General features: G+C 63.0%; 7 protein-coding genes across 7 annotated transcripts; 3 read left to right on the plus strand and 4 right to left on the minus strand.

The window, feature by feature from the left end:
- Positions 1-255: 255 nt before the first annotated feature.
- NOG1 (putative GTPase NOG1) lies at positions 256-2,660 on the minus strand (the record flags this gene model as incomplete). Its single annotated transcript, XM_076647891.1, has 7 exons — positions 256-560; positions 635-1,087; positions 1,162-1,609; positions 1,675-2,259; positions 2,322-2,401; positions 2,460-2,547; positions 2,610-2,660. 7 exons carry the CDS (start codon positions 2,658-2,660, stop codon positions 256-258), a joined length of 2,010 nt encoding a protein of 669 aa, XP_076506713.1.
- Positions 2,661-3,095: 435 nt separating this feature from the next.
- On the minus strand, positions 3,096-5,744 carry JCM10292_002386 (uncharacterized protein; the record flags this gene model as incomplete). Its single annotated transcript, XM_076647892.1, has 13 exons — positions 3,096-3,459; positions 3,522-3,538; positions 3,603-3,716; positions 3,794-3,970; positions 4,027-4,143; positions 4,202-4,274; positions 4,338-4,877; positions 4,934-4,961; positions 5,015-5,120; positions 5,189-5,265; positions 5,323-5,354; positions 5,471-5,500; positions 5,650-5,744. 13 exons carry the CDS (start codon positions 5,742-5,744, stop codon positions 3,096-3,098), a joined length of 1,770 nt encoding a protein of 589 aa, XP_076506714.1.
- A 385-nt stretch (positions 5,745-6,129) lies between these two features.
- JCM10292_002387 (uncharacterized protein) lies at positions 6,130-7,887 on the minus strand (the record flags this gene model as incomplete). Its single annotated transcript, XM_076647893.1, has 6 exons — positions 6,130-6,355; positions 6,426-7,073; positions 7,134-7,215; positions 7,282-7,399; positions 7,500-7,581; positions 7,655-7,887. 6 exons carry the CDS (start codon positions 7,885-7,887, stop codon positions 6,130-6,132), a joined length of 1,389 nt encoding a protein of 462 aa, XP_076506715.1.
- Positions 7,888-8,320: 433 nt separating this feature from the next.
- Positions 8,321-9,326, plus strand: JCM10292_002388 (aminoacyl-tRNA hydrolase; the record flags this gene model as incomplete). The annotated part of the gene is made up of 8 exons (XM_076647894.1): positions 8,321-8,386; positions 8,456-8,488; positions 8,542-8,729; positions 8,813-8,861; positions 8,925-8,950; positions 9,009-9,110; positions 9,165-9,205; positions 9,265-9,326. The coding sequence occupies 8 exons, from the start codon at positions 8,321-8,323 to the stop codon at positions 9,324-9,326; spliced, it is 567 nt and encodes a 188-aa protein (XP_076506716.1).
- A 283-nt stretch (positions 9,327-9,609) lies between these two features.
- Positions 9,610-10,958, plus strand: JCM10292_002389 (aminoacyl-tRNA hydrolase; the record flags this gene model as incomplete). Its single annotated transcript, XM_076647895.1, has 7 exons — positions 9,610-10,133; positions 10,197-10,361; positions 10,445-10,493; positions 10,557-10,582; positions 10,641-10,742; positions 10,797-10,837; positions 10,897-10,958. 7 exons carry the CDS (start codon positions 9,610-9,612, stop codon positions 10,956-10,958), a joined length of 969 nt encoding a protein of 322 aa, XP_076506717.1.
- Positions 10,959-11,241: 283 nt separating this feature from the next.
- JCM10292_002390 (uncharacterized protein) lies at positions 11,242-12,649 on the plus strand (the record flags this gene model as incomplete). The annotated part of the gene is made up of 3 exons (XM_076647896.1): positions 11,242-11,765; positions 11,831-11,908; positions 12,130-12,649. 3 exons carry the CDS (start codon positions 11,242-11,244, stop codon positions 12,647-12,649), a joined length of 1,122 nt encoding a protein of 373 aa, XP_076506718.1.
- A 178-nt stretch (positions 12,650-12,827) lies between these two features.
- On the minus strand, positions 12,828-14,143 carry JCM10292_002391 (Gfo/Idh/MocA family protein; the record flags this gene model as incomplete). Its single annotated transcript, XM_076647897.1, has 5 exons — positions 12,828-13,188; positions 13,248-13,567; positions 13,631-13,795; positions 13,861-14,051; positions 14,110-14,143. The coding sequence occupies 5 exons, from the start codon at positions 14,141-14,143 to the stop codon at positions 12,828-12,830; spliced, it is 1,071 nt and encodes a 356-aa protein (XP_076506719.1).
- Between the last annotated feature and the right edge of the window lie 175 nt (positions 14,144-14,318).

The raw sequence follows: 14,318 nt of genomic DNA on the forward strand, positions 1-14,318 counted from the left end.
TCTTCGTCAACAACAGCCGCAACTCAAACCGTCGCACGCTCATCTTGCTCGCGATTTGATTCTAGCAGACTGCGGTGGAGATGGAACCTAGAGTTACAATCGTACACTGGAAACGAGAAAGTGGCACAGCGAGAGACCAATACACGACAGAACAACCCCAAAAACCACCTCCCAGTCTCCTCCGTCTCGCCGACCGATGAGAGGCGTCGTCCGACAAGCACACCAGCCCGAGGACCACCGGAGCGGAGGACGCATCTATCGGCGCTGCGTCTTGCCGCCCTTCCTCTTGCCGGAGAAGAGGTGCTTCGGAAGCGATGCCGGCGTGTGTCGGTCGGACTCGCTCGCGCGCGCCAGCATGTTGGGCCCACGCTGCGCGAGCTGGCGAAGACGCTTGGCCTTGCCCTCCTGCTCGGCCGACGCGAGACCTGCCGTGGCGCGGTTCGTGCGCGGGAGCTTGCCGCGCGCGACGACGCCCGTCGAAGAGCTTGTCCGGCGCTTCTTGACCGCCTGCTGGTCGTCCTCGACGTCCATCTCGTCGTCGCTGCCGAAAGCCTCCTCGTCTGCATCGAGAGAACAGGTCAGTCTCGTGAACAAACACAGAAAGCTTGCAAATAAACCGGAGCGAAAGACGCACCCTCGTCCATCTCGTCCTCGTCGTCGTCGCCGGCACGGCGCTTGCGGTCGAGGAGACCACGAGCCTTGGCCAGCATGGTCGCGCGGTCCTCGAGCGTCGACGCGTCGTAGCCCGCCTCGCGCAGCTTGTCCGTCATCTCGGACAGGGTGCGCGACTGGTCCTTGCGCGGGATGATGGGGCGGTTCTGCAGCTTGTGCTTCTCCGAGTTCTTGAGGCGGATCATGGCCTTCTTGTCGCGGATCGTGCCCGCCGCCGTGCGAATCGCCTCCTCGTCTGAGTCGACCTCGCTCTCCGAGTCGTAGAAGCCGGCAGCCTCGAGACGCTCCTCCTCGGCCTCGAGCTCGTCAAGCTTGGCGATGATCTCGGGGTCGATGAAGTCGGCGACGTTCTTGCCGTCCTGGATCTCGGGGATCGTATCGTACTTCCAGTCGTCGTTCTTGAGCAGGTAGTTCTCTGCAGTGCACACCAGCTCGCGTCAGCAGCCGAACGGCACAGCATGGCAGCAGAGGTAGAATGAAGGCACGCACTCTTCAGGTCGACCGAGTAGACACCGGCTCCGCCGCCCTCCTCCTCGAGGTCGCGCTCGAGACGCCTGCGTGCCGGGTCCGCCTTGTCGTAGACGACGCGGTCCTTGACCGCCTCGGGGATGAACGCCTTGCGCTCGACGCCGTCGCGCGGGACGGGGACCGCGACGCGGACACGGTTGGCAATGTTCTCGACACGGCGCGTCTTCTCCTTGCTCTCGATACGGTGCGCGAGGAGCGCGTCGCACGCCAAGTTGCGCACGTCCATGACGCCCTCCTCGGACACGCACGAGAGCGACAGGAGCTCGACCTTGTCCTCGGCGAGGATGGCATCGAGCATCGCCTTGCGCTCCGGGTCGAGGTCCTCCGGGCGAACGATGTCGATCTTGTTGATGACGATGAAGGTCGGCTTGTTGGCAAAGAGGGGCTTGATCGACTGGTACAGCTTGCACTGCAGGATTGAAAGCGGGTGAGCCATGGCATGGGGAGCTGACCGCTGCGAAACCGCAGACGCACCTGCGCCTCAACCGAGAAGCCGCACTGCTCCGAAAGATCCATGAAGTACATGACGCAAGCGCGAAGGTGGGCAAGGGCGGTGATGGACTGCATCTCGATCGTGTTCATCTCCTCGAGCGGGTGGTCGAGCACTCCGGGCGTGTCGATGACCTGCCACCGGAGGTACTTGTAGTCCATGTGGCCGACAAAGAGCGACTTGGTCGTGAAGGCGTACGGCTGGACGTCGACGTCGGCGCGCGTCACCTTGTTGACAAAGGACGACTTGCCGACGTTGGGATAGCCGCAGATGAGGAGCGTGCGGGTCGTCGGGTCGATCGACGGGAGACGCGACATGTGCTGGCGGACCTGCTCGAGGTACGCGAGCGGGTCCTTCTGGCGCTTCATGATGGTTGCCATGCGACCGAGCGCCGCCTTCTTGAGCTGCTTGCACCGGTACAGCGAGTCGCCAAACTTGATCAGGCGGCAGTAGTCCTTGCCGACCTGGACAATCAGGTGACGAGCCGTGTTGATCTGACCGAGCGCGAGCTTGTAGTGGTTCTTGTCGTACAGGACGTTGAGGAGCGAGTTGAGGAAAGGGTGGAGGTTCTGCAGGTTTGAAACGCGTGAGCAAGCTCCTCGCCTGTGTAGACCAGTTGAGCGCTACGCACGTCCATGACCGGGAACTCGGAAAGAATCTGGTCAAGGCGCTCCTCGAACGAGGCCTGGGTGAACTTGACCTTGCGCATGTCTGCGGGACGAGGCGGAGTCAGCGCCCGTGATGCAGCGCAGGCGTGCAGAGTACGCACAGAAGGCACGGATACGGCTGATCTTGAAGCCCGAGCGGATGACGGTCGGCGTCTTGCGCTGCGTCTTCGAAAGGATGACATCGAGGAACTGGACAAGGACGAAGGCAGGGTCAGTCGGACGTCGGCTTTCCGCCGGTGTCTGCGACGCACCTCCTGCGCGGTGGGAACCGGCGCGATGGCCTTGTTGATCATGCCCGACATGGTGAAAGTGTGCAGAGTGGTTGAGCCGGAGAAGGAGGAGGGGTTCGTTCGCGATGAGGCGGCGAGAGGGGCGAGAGGGGCAGGGGCGGGACTGCGGGGCGAGCGATAAACTCTTGTCTAGATGTGACGAGCTCTGACTCGTCGTCTGAGGCACTTCAAGCCGCGTAGAGCGCGAGCGAGTGGACGGAAGGTGGCGGTGTCGACGGCGGACGAGCGCAAGTCTCGCTTCAAGCGGATCCTGCTAGGTCTAGCAGACGGAAGCAGCGGGCTGGATACAAGCCCTGGCAAACGATTGCACTGCCCAAGCAAGCGAGCGCGAGCTGGTGGAGCGAGAGCTCGTCTCGGACTCGCGCGACCTCCAAGCTCGACCCGGCGAGCACAAAATCCGCGCTCTCGTCGCAAAGTCCGGAACTCTAGTCCGACTGCACGCGAGTTCTACACTCCCTCCTGAGCCTGTGATCGCTCGTACACGCTGCCACGAGGGTGGTGGCGCTCGTGCTTGCCTTTCTCACCAACCTGCTTCTCGTCGCCTTCTCGTCCCCACCCTCCACCGCCCGGCGTGTACATCTTGAAGCGGTCGCCCTTGCCCATCATGACCGTCGCTTTACCTCCAAGGTTGATGATGCGGGTCGCGTCAGCGGGCCTCGCCGCTTTGTCGCTGTCGCCGTTGGGAAGGTCGCCGTCGTCCTCGCGCAGCCGCTTGATCCACAAATTGCGCCCGCACTCGCCCGCCTCTCCGCCGTACATGCCGTAAGGGCGGTACGTGCGTCGCTCGGACAGAATGGAGCACTGAGTCGGCCTGCAGTGCAAAGTGAAGGCAAGCGGTCAGCTTGCGTCTGCATGCTGAATGCCGCGACGCACTCGAGGAATTCGATTTCCTGCGACGAGAGGTCCGTCAGCTTCTCGTGAGCCCGCGAGCAAGGCTGGAGGAGGAGAGCGTACTCGGATCACACCGTCTCCGCCGTTATGCTGCCCTTTGCCGCCCGAGCCTTTCCGGAGCGAGAATTGGTGTAGGATTGTCGGGTAGCGGCGCTCGAGGATCTCTGGGTCGGTAATCTGTAGAGATACAATGCGTCAGCGTCCTTCGACGAGCATTCTCTTTCCGACGCCTCGTACAACACGCGACAACGCACGCGAGTGTTGGTCATGTGGCAGTGCACTCCAGACGTTCCCTCCCACGTAGCGCCCGCGCCACTGCCTCCTGCGACCGTCTCGTAGTAGCCGTACGAGCTGTTGCCGAACGTGAGGTTGTTGCAGCAGCCCTGGCTTGCCGACGCGGCTTTGAAGGCGCGGAGGACGACGTCGGTGACCTGCGACCAGAGCGTGAGCAGGAGCGAATGTGCCCGGTAACCATTCGGTGACATACTCGCTGCGAGGTGCAGACGTTGCCGCCAACGACGGCAGCCGTGTCTGACGGGTCGAGGCAACAGCCGGTCGGGAGCTTGACCTCGATCGGCACAAGGCAGCCCTGATTCAGAGGTATCTGTGCGGACACGCATTAGTCACGCGATGAACGTCTATGGGTCCAACTCAAGACGCACGTCCTGATCGACCATAGCGCGCAAGCAGTAGATGATGGCCGAGTAGGTGACCGAGACGGGCGCATTGAGGTTGCTGCACGTGGAACGAGCACATCTCGTCAGGCTAGTAAGCGAAATAGAGACCGGATTGGCGCACCCGTAGATCTCGGGTCCTGTTCCCTCAAAGTCGAAGACGGCGCTACCCTTCTCCTTGTCGATCGTGACATGCAGCTCAATTGGCGTCCCGTCGTCGAGGTGATCTAGTGCGTGCAACTCGGTCGTACCTTGCCGCTCGGCGACCTTCTTGAGCAGGTCGCGCACTGCGAGCTCGGCGTTGTCGCGAATGTGCAGCATGTACTCCTGGACCGTTTCGAGGCCGTACTCCGAGTTGAGCAGGTTGATGAGCGATACGCCCTTGTTGTTGGCGGCGATCTGCGCCTTGAGGTCCGACTCGACGTCGCTCCAGCAGCGCGAGCCGACACTGCCGGGAAACTTGGCCGGCTCCTCGACCATCAAGCGGTGCAACTCGTCGCGCTGGTAGATGCCCTTGCTGATGACCTTGAACGACTTGATCTGCGCTCCTTCGTCGTAGATCGTCTTGGACGTCGGCGGCATCGAGCCGGAGGCGATCCCGCCGATGTCGGCGTGATGTCCCCTCGACGCGGTGAAGAAGACGATGCGACCGTCCTCGAACACGCTGGAGACCGGCAGAGTGAGCGTGGACCGACACACACAGAGCCAAACGAAACGAACGGAGTGATGCAGGTGATGTCGGGCAGGTCTGCAGAGCATATCGGGTGAGCCGAAGCGCAGCAAGTCGGACACCTGACTCACGAGAGCCGCCCGCGACAGGATGGTTCGTCAGGATTACGTCTCCTTCGTTCAGGTCGTCCTTGAGCAGGTTGATCTGGTATCGCACGGCGAACGACATGCTCCCGAGCTGCGGGCAGAGGAATGGGGCGCAAACTCAGCCAGACGCTAGAGCATCAGTGATTTCTCCGAACACACATGAACGGGTAGGTGCGGCGCATTGGCGACGAGGTCGCCATTGGGCGCGAAGATGGCCGTCGAGAAGTCGAGGCGTTCTGCAGGCGGCGTTCATCAGCTTTGGGCGTTCCTCCAGCTCGTATGGAATTAGTCACCCTTGATGTTAGTCGAGATGCTAGTCTGCTGGCTGCAGGGCAGAATGACAGCGCAAGAGGGAGCAGCGAAAGCGGAAGTGGGGGAGCGGAGCGGGAACGAGAGGGTGTCAGCGGCAGTAGGCAGCGTTCGAAGCTTTGAGCAGCGTACAGAGCCCTTCCCATCGCCTCAGCAATCGACCTATGCGTTCAGAGAGTCAGCCTGCGCTGCGATAGTCTTCCTCGCCTCCATCGCATCGGCTCGACGTACATGAAGCTGCACTCCTCGCCGAGCCGCCGAGCAGAGCGTTAGCGACCCTGACCTATTCCAAGCCAGGCTGCACGGCGCACCGGTTCGCAAAGAGCGAGAGGAGGACGGGATCCGCCTTGCCCCGGGGCTTGTCGGGCAGCGGGGCAGACGACGACTCAAGTTCGGCGTGCACCATGCTGGCGAGCTTCTGAAGGGTACGCGAGTACAGGTGGGCGAGGTCCAGGCGCTTTCCAGCCCGATCGAAGGGGTGCCAGATGTGCGAAGAGGACCAACCCTTGCCATCTCTCGGAAAGGGGTGTCATTCTCCCGCTTTTCTCCAGTCTCTCACCGACAGGCGCAAGATGATGCGAACGCAGTGCTTTTTGTGCAGAGCCGGGGCAGCGCGCAGAGCTACGCATAGCGGCAAGAGAGAAGAAGCTCGGTGGAGAAACACAACGACGAAAACGGCCGACCCTCAGGAGCAGGCCGGCGCCGAACCAAGAGAAACGGGCGAGGGAGAGGCGGGTGGGTATCCATGCGAGCTTGGGGTAAGACGAGGTTGCAGGCGGCAGGGCGTGCGCTCAGCGCCGCGGGACGTATTCGTCGACCGGCGGCGGGTACCGGGGGGGCGAGCGACCACCCATTGGCGGCGCACCGTAGGGCGCACCGGGCGGAGGCGCCCCGCGAGCGTCGTACGGCGCGTAGCCGTTGCTCGGCGGCGCATACGGGTCGCGTGCGTACGGGTCGGCGGGCGCTCCGTTGCGGCGCGGAGAAAGCGAGCGACGGCGTTCGTGCGCAGGCGGGCCGCTACGAAAGGCATGGAAGGGAAAGTCAGCACCGGCTGAACAAGTGAGAAAGCAGGAGCAAGGAAGCGCACCGAGTCGGGGAACGACCGCCATACGCATCGCCGGCGCGACGGTCAGGGTACGGGTTGTAGCGCGCACCAACACCGCGCTCGTCGCGCGGGTCGTAAGCACTGGACGGCGGAGGCCCGTCCATGGGCGGAGCAGAGCGCGCATACGGGTCCATCGGCGCGTAGGGAGCGCGAGCGGGGTCGACAGGCGGAACCGAGCCACGCGGAGGCACGACGGGAGAGCGACCCGTCCCCGAAGGAGGGGGCGGCGGGTAGCGCTCGGCATACGGGTCACGCGGAGGCACGCCGGGAGGAGGAACGGGAGGATACGGCGCGCGGTCGTAAGGCCCAGGAGCGGGCGGGTAGCCGGGAGCAGGAGGATACGGCGGGTAGTCGGGGCGAGCGTACGGGTCGTAAGGCGGGCGATCAATCGGAGGACCATAGCCCGGCGGAGGAGGCGGAGGACCACGGAAATCGCCAGGAGGCGGGCCGTAGCGATCATACGGAGCAGGCGGAGCACCGTAGCCGGAGCGATCGTACGGAGGCCGCTCGTCGTAGCGCGGGCCGTAGGGTCCCGGTCCACCAGCATAGCCAGGAGGCGGAGCACCTCCGTAGCGGTCTGCGCCGCCGTAGCCACCACGACCGCGAGCACCACCGCGACCACCCGGACCACTGCGAAGACACGATCATCAGCAAGTCGCCGAGACGAGTGCAGGTAGAGCGATCACGCACCCGCCGTTGATCCACATCGGCTTGCGCGCGTCGGACGGGCGATCACTGCCTGGCGGGTTGCGAGTAGCAACTCGCGTAAGCTCTGCAGACACAGCTTGCTCATCAGCCTTCAAGTACAGCATGACTGCTGGAGGTCGAGTTCACTCACCCTCCTTCGTAGCGGGCTGGCGAGCAAGCGAGAGCTCAACCTTGATCTGCGAGCCCAGGAAGTGCCCCTCGTTGTACTTGGCAACAGCCTCAGCAGCATGGCCAGGATCCGCATATTCCTGCAGCGGAAAAAGCGTAGAAGCATTAGTCGAAAAGCTCGGAGATGGGGAGCGCAGCCGAGCAGACGACGGGATGCTCAAAAGCCACGAGGTAACGCACCACGAAGCCAAAGCCACGCTTGATCGTGCAGTTGCACGGACCAATCTGACCAAAGCAGTCTTCAAGATCCGCAAGCGTCGCGCTGTGTAGAGTCCGAGATGCGGAGAGAACGTCAGGACGAGAGGCAGCGACAGTCATCGAAAGAACAGCCTTGCCTTTCAGGGAGGTTGCCGACGTAGATCTTGTGAGCGAGGTAGCCGCCAGTGAGCAAGCTACCGCCCTTGGTGACACGGCCAGGCGCAGCATCGTTCGGGTGGCGAGGGCCAACGTCGTACATGACGGGCGTAGCCGAGCCGTTCGAGGGAGGAGCGGGCGGCGGAGGCGCAGCTGCGTCCACTGCAGAAGCAGGCGGAGCGGCGGGGGCAGGGGCGGCGGCGGGGTCGTCCATGGTGTGCGAGATGCGGGTGAGTCGGGGAGGTCGGCTGAACGCGCTCGAGCAGAGTCACTGAGGAGGGCAAGCAGCGGCTTTGCAAGCGCTGTGTCCGAGTCCTGCGAGAGTCCTGTGAGGCTGTGCGCAGCTCGAACAGGGTCCAGATGGCCCGCGCAGAGGTTTTTCAGGCGGTCGGGGACGAGGTCGCACGAGGACGAGCTCGGAACGCGGGGGCGGCGTGCGGGAGCGAGAGGACACGCGCGAGCTGATCAGCGGGAGCTGGAGAGCCGGGCAAGCACTCTGAACCTGGCGCAGGCGCGAGACGGAGAGGACCTGGGGCGGTGGAAGGAGGACGAGTCGTCGACGGGCTCGGCCTCGATTACGTTTGCTCGCAATACAACTGCTCGCGACTAGTCGCATCTGTATTCCCCTCCTCTCCCTCGCCAATACAATGTCGTCGCCGTCGCTGTGGGGCACTGCTGCAGCTGTTGGGGTCGCCAGCGGACTCGTGGGCTACGTGGGTTTTCGGCTTCAACTCCCACTTGCCTTCTTGCGTGTGCTCACTACAAGTCGACCTCGGATGCAGTTCATCGGAGTCGGCGCGACTCTGCCCATCACCGTACGTCTCCTTGTGACTCGCATGCAGGGGCGGAGCTCACAGTTTACTTGCAGCGTGGCATCTCCGAGAGCGCAAGGGCCAACGAGCAGGAGTCGGACTACGAGACGGATTCGAACGGCGAAGGAGGCGATGCGGATGACCTTGCTGCCGTCAAGGCCGAGGGCGACGAGCCGTGCAAGCTCGTCCTCGTCGTGCGCACCGACCTCAATATGACCAAGGGCAAGATCGCTGCGCAGTGTGGGTGAGTGTTTGTTCGCGCCTTCCTTGCCATTCGCGCAGGCTGTCGCATCACTGCATCAGGCTAACTTGCCCTCTCTACTGCAGCCATGCCACGCTCGCCTGCTACAAGAGCCTCGTCAGGTCAAACCCGGCGGTACGTGCGCCTATTGAACCGGGGTGTTCCTCCATCTGACGCCCCTTCTCTTGCCCTTCGCAGCTTGTTCGGCACTGGGAGCGAACAGGGTACCTCTTCTTCGCTTCAGCCCACTAAGACATCCTACTGACCGCGTCCGATGCTCAGGCAGGCCAAGATTGCGGTCAAGTGCGACTCGGAGGACGAGTTGCAGATCCTCCAAGCGTCGGCCAAGTCGCTCGGTGTCTGCGCACGCTCGATCCAGGATGCGTGCGTCCGATTCCTTTAGGTACATAGGCAGGATCACTAACAGGTTGTGAGCAGCGGCCGCACGCAGGTCGCGCCCGGAAGCACGACCGTTCTCGGTGCGTCTTCGCGCCCTCGCCTCTTTTCCCACGCGCGGCGACTGATGACTCGCCTCCAGGTATCGGTCCTGCACCTGTCCGCGTCATCAATCAGGTCACTGGCCACCTCAAGCTGCTGTAAATCGCTTCCTCCCCTTGCATTGCAATCCCACATCGAGTCGTTTGTCCGCTCACCTGCCTCGGGCGCTATCCTTTCGCTCGACAGTCGCAACTACCACAGCTTGGCTCGCCGCCTGCGCGTTTGAAACAAGCAAGCTGTGCAGTGCATTGGCTGCTGCGAGTGTCGCCCAGCAGCCTGCACTCCTGTTCGCACTCCGCGGATTCTCCACGCAGCGCTCCCGTCCGGCCGACGGAGGCCAACGACCGTCCTTCGCTTCGTTTTCTCCGACATTCTCGACGCCAGAATGTCGCGACGGCACTCTGTCCGCCACGACGACTTTCTCAGCGAGTCCGACCTCTCGACCTCTTCGAGCGAATCGGACCGGGATGCCAAGGTGCCCTACCGCGACGAGGACGAGGTCGCGCCCTCAACGAGGAGACGCAAGGCTGTACGCGACGGCCATGGTTCGACTGACTCAGAGGACGACGCTGCGAGCCCGGTGAAGCAAGGATATGCTGCACCGCCGGTCCTGGCGTCGAGCGACGAGTCGACCGAGGACGAGGACGAGGAGAAGCTCATGGGTTTACCGCGCTCGTCCAGTAAGGTCAAGACGAAGGGCAAGGGCAAGAAGCAGAAGCGGGTCTGGGAGATGCGCAGTGGCCCGGGCGCTCCTGCTCCCGGAGCTGCAGGCGGCGCACCGCCCAAGGTCAGCTTGTCTTTCTGCGCTTCGCCGGGCAGGGCTGATACATCGAGCGTGCAGAACAACACGGCGTGCATCGCCATCAGCATCATCATTGTCGTAGTGGTCATCGCTGCAGCAGGCATCGGGTGAGCGGGTTTCGTCTTCGAGCTCACAGTTTACTTGCAGCGTGGCATCTCCGAGAGCGCAAGGGCCAACGAGCAGGAGTCGGACTACGAGACGGATTCGAACGGCGAAGGAGGCGATGCGGATGACCTTGCTGCCGTCAAGGCCGAGGGCGACGAGCCGTGCAAGCTCGTCCTCGTCGTGCGCACCGACCTCAATATGACCAAGGGCAAGATCGCTGCGCAGTGTGGGTGAGTGTTTGTTCGCGCCTTCCTTGCCATTCGCGCAGGCTGTCGCATCACTGCATCAGGCTAACTTGCCCTCTCTACTGCAGCCATGCCACGCTCGCCTGCTACAAGAGCCTCGTCAGGTCAAACCCGGCGGTACGTGCGCCTATTGAACCGGGGTGTTCCTCCATCTGACGCCCCTTCTCTTGCCCTTCGCAGCTTGTTCGGCACTGGGAGCGAACAGGGTACCTCTTCTTCGCTTCAGCCCACTAAGACATCCTACTGACCGCGTCCGATGCTCAGGCAGGCCAAGATTGCGGTCAAGTGCGACTCGGAGGACGAGTTGCAGATCCTCCAAGCGTCGGCCAAGTCGCTCGGTGTCTGCGCACGCTCGATCCAGGATGCGTGCGTCCGATTCCTTTAGGTACATAGGCAGGATCACTAACAGGTTGTGAGCAGCGGCCGCACGCAGGTCGCGCCCGGAAGCACGACCGTTCTCGGTGCGTCTTCGCGCCCTCGCCTCTTTTCCCACGCGCGGCGACTGATGACTCGCCTCCAGGTATCGGTCCTGCACCTGTCCGCGTCATCAATCAGGTCACTGGCCACCTCAAGCTGCTGTAAATCGCTTCCTCCCCTTGCATTGCAATCCCACATCGAGTCGTTTGTCCGCTCACCTGCCTCGGGCGCTATCCTTTCGCTCGACAGTCGCAACTACCACAGCTTGGCTCGCCGCCTGCGCGTTTGAAACAAGCAAGCTGTGCAGTGCATTGGCTGCTGCGAGTGTCGCCCAGCAGCCTGCACTCCTGTTCGCACTCCGCGGATTCTCCACGCAGCGCTCCCGTCCGGCCGACGGAGGCCAACGACCGTCCTTCGCTTCGTTTTCTCCGACATTCTCGACGCCAGAATGTCGCGACGGCACTCTGTCCGCCACGACGACTTTCTCAGCGAGTCCGACCTCTCGACCTCTTCGAGCGAATCGGACCGGGATGCCAAGGTGCCCTACCGCGACGAGGACGAGGTCGCGCCCTCAACGAGGAGACGCAAGGCTGTACGCGACGGCCATGGTTCGACTGACTCAGAGGACGACGCTGCGAGCCCGGTGAAGCAAGGATATGCTGCACCGCCGGTCCTGGCGTCGAGCGACGAGTCGACCGAGGACGAGGACGAGGAGAAGCTCATGGGTTTACCGCGCTCGTCCAGTAAGGTCAAGACGAAGGGCAAGGGCAAGAAGCAGAAGCGGGTCTGGGAGATGCGCAGTGGCCCGGGCGCTCCTGCTCCCGGAGCTGCAGGCGGCGCACCGCCCAAGGTCAGCTTGTCTTTCTGCGCTTCGCCGGGCAGGGCTGATACATCGAGCGTGCAGAACAACACGGCGTGCATCGCCATCAGCATCATCATTGTCGTAGTGGTCATCGCTGCAGCAGGCATCGGGTGAGCGGGTTTCGTCTTCGGCAAACCTGCTCGGCGCGCTCCCGGACTTACACTCGCGCGCTCAGGATCTACTTTGCCAACAAGAACGGCATGTTTGACGACATCCTTGGCTCGACCACGTCGGGCGTCTCCTCGGGCGCAGCGTCCCAGACTGGCGGAGCGGGCTCTGCAGGCGGCACGACCACCCGCGCTACAAACGCAGGCGAGCGACATTTCGGAGCCAACGATCTATACAGTTGCTCATGCATCATACATCATCTCACACAGTTACAACTGGCGCTTCTGCCTCGAGCGGCGCATCCGGAGCGAGGTGCGACGAACGCTCTTTCTCCCTTGTGTCGCGTTGCTGAGCGATTCTGTGCAGCGGGTCGATGGGCTCTTCGAGTGGCACTTCCGCTTCCGACTCCGAGAGCGGCGCAAAGACCGGCGCGGCGGGCGCGACTGCGTCTGGCGACGACGAGGAAGAGGGCGGCGCTTCGCTCGTGACGACGACCGACGAGGACGGCAAGACGATCACGGGCCAGATGGCGGTCATAACGGAGAATGGATCGGCTGTTACGACAATCGTGCCTGCGATGGGCGGCGGTAGCAACGACGATGAGGAGACGGCAAGTGGTGGGCACCGAACGAAGGAGGGAGAGGAGACCGAGGAGGACGAGAACGCGACCGAGTCGGGAGGCCATACGGGCCTGGGCGGCCTTCCTCGCCTCGACACGGACACCCTCGTCACGACCATCGACGGCAAGGAGACGACCTTGCGCGGCGCCTGGCAGCAGAAGCTCGTTGGCGGTGTCCCGTCGTCTTCCTTCCTACCGATGACGTTAGACCGCCGCACGGCTATACCTGCTGCGCCCACCATCACGCCTGCGCCTTGCTACCCTTGAGCGTCCTGCTCGCTGGACGAGCACGTTCCACCCATGGACGTTTTGCGTCCCCCGCCGTACTTATTTCTACCTTGCTGTAACTTCCCTTCTTTCTGCCTTCGGAAGATAAACGGACAGAACGGATGTACAGAGAGAAGGCGACCATGGAAGAGGCAGCCTGCATTTTTTGTATTCGGTTCTACCCTTGCGCAATATCAACCGGGTTCCCCGTCTTCATGCTCTCCAGGATCGCCTCGAGCGTGATGATCGTGCACAACGCGTCCTCACCGCCGCACTGCGGCTCGACCGTGCCCTCGCACACGTCGGCAAAGTGGCGCAGCTGGTGCGTGAACGGCGGCGTCGGGTCGATCGCGAGAGCGTCGTCCTGCACGAGCGAGTCGGTCCACGAGTGCGAAGGGTCCGTGTAGTGCCACGTCTGGAGCTGCGGGAACGAGAGCGAGCCGCGCGTGCCGAGGACGGTGTAGGTCGGCTCGCCTGTCTGGGGCAGGAGCGGGTTCTCGCCCGTGGCCGACTCGAAATTGTACGGCGAAGCGGCAGCGCTGTGACAGGGTCAGGATTGGGAGGCTGGACTGCTAAACTTCGAGCAAGCTGGACGCACTCGGAGAAGATGAAGGTTCCGACCATCCCGGACGCGAACTTGAGGGTGCAGGCGCCCGTCTCCTCGACAGCATGGCCCCTAGTCGACTCGCCCACTTCGCAGTAGACGCGCACCACGTTTCCGAACCAGAAACGGAGCAGGTCAAGGCAGTGCACCAGGTTGATGAGGACAGGCCCGCCCGTCCCGCTGGCCTTGCGCCACTCCGTGGGAGCCTCAAAGTAGGGGAGCGGCTTAAGCGTGGCCCAGACACCCTGCACGGCAAGGATCTTGCCGAGCTTGCCGCTGTCGACAAGTTTCTTGCAGTTCAGTGCGTAGGGATTCTGCGGCGATTGGGAAGGTCAGTCCGCATACGTTTCAATGGCGCTCTACATTCGGGAACGCACGAAGCGCCGGTGCTGCCCGACGAGGATTTTCGCCGAGGAGGCTTTTTCCGCAGCCACGAGACTCCGTCCGCTCGCAATGTCGGTTGAGAAGGGCTTCTCGACCAGTGCGTGAATGCCAGCCTGCATCATCTGCAAGCCGAGCGGTACGTGGGTCGCGTTCGGAGTCTAGGCGCAGTAAAACGGTGCGTCAGCCAGAACTGCGTTTCTGCCGAATCAGGCGCAGGACTGACAGCAAGGATGGCGCCGTCGACTTTGACCTTGCCTGCCCGTCTCGCTTCGAGCATTTCGTCGACCGACTTGTACAGTGTCAGCCCCTTGTCCGCGGCGAACTGCTCGCCTGTCGGGGTCGGGTCGATGATGCAGGTGAGGTCGACCCGCGGCTCGTCCAGCGCATGCTGGGTATGCCGCTTGCCGATGAGGCCTATCGGTGCAGCTCGTCAGGTCCACAAGAGCAGTCGAGGAGGTAGTCATGGGCGCACCTGGCGCGCCGACGATGCAGATGGAGACGGCCATGGCGGGCTCTGGTGGGCTCTGGTGGGGTGGTAGCGGGGGAGACTGGAGTGCTCTGGGGAGAAGAGGCGGGGGGGGGGGGGGGGGCCCCGGGAAAAACCGCGACGCGTAAAGACCCCCACAACACGTTAGGCCCCAATAGGCGGCCCCCGCCAACCCGAAACGGGGAAAAACCGCG

The sequence above is a fragment of the Rhodotorula paludigena genome, assembly GCF_050403205.1.
Source record: "Rhodotorula paludigena JCM10292 DNA, Rt_paludigena_JCM10292v1_ctg11, whole genome shotgun sequence".
In the NCBI taxonomy this organism is placed as follows: domain Eukaryota; kingdom Fungi; phylum Basidiomycota; class Microbotryomycetes; order Sporidiobolales; family Sporidiobolaceae; genus Rhodotorula; species Rhodotorula paludigena.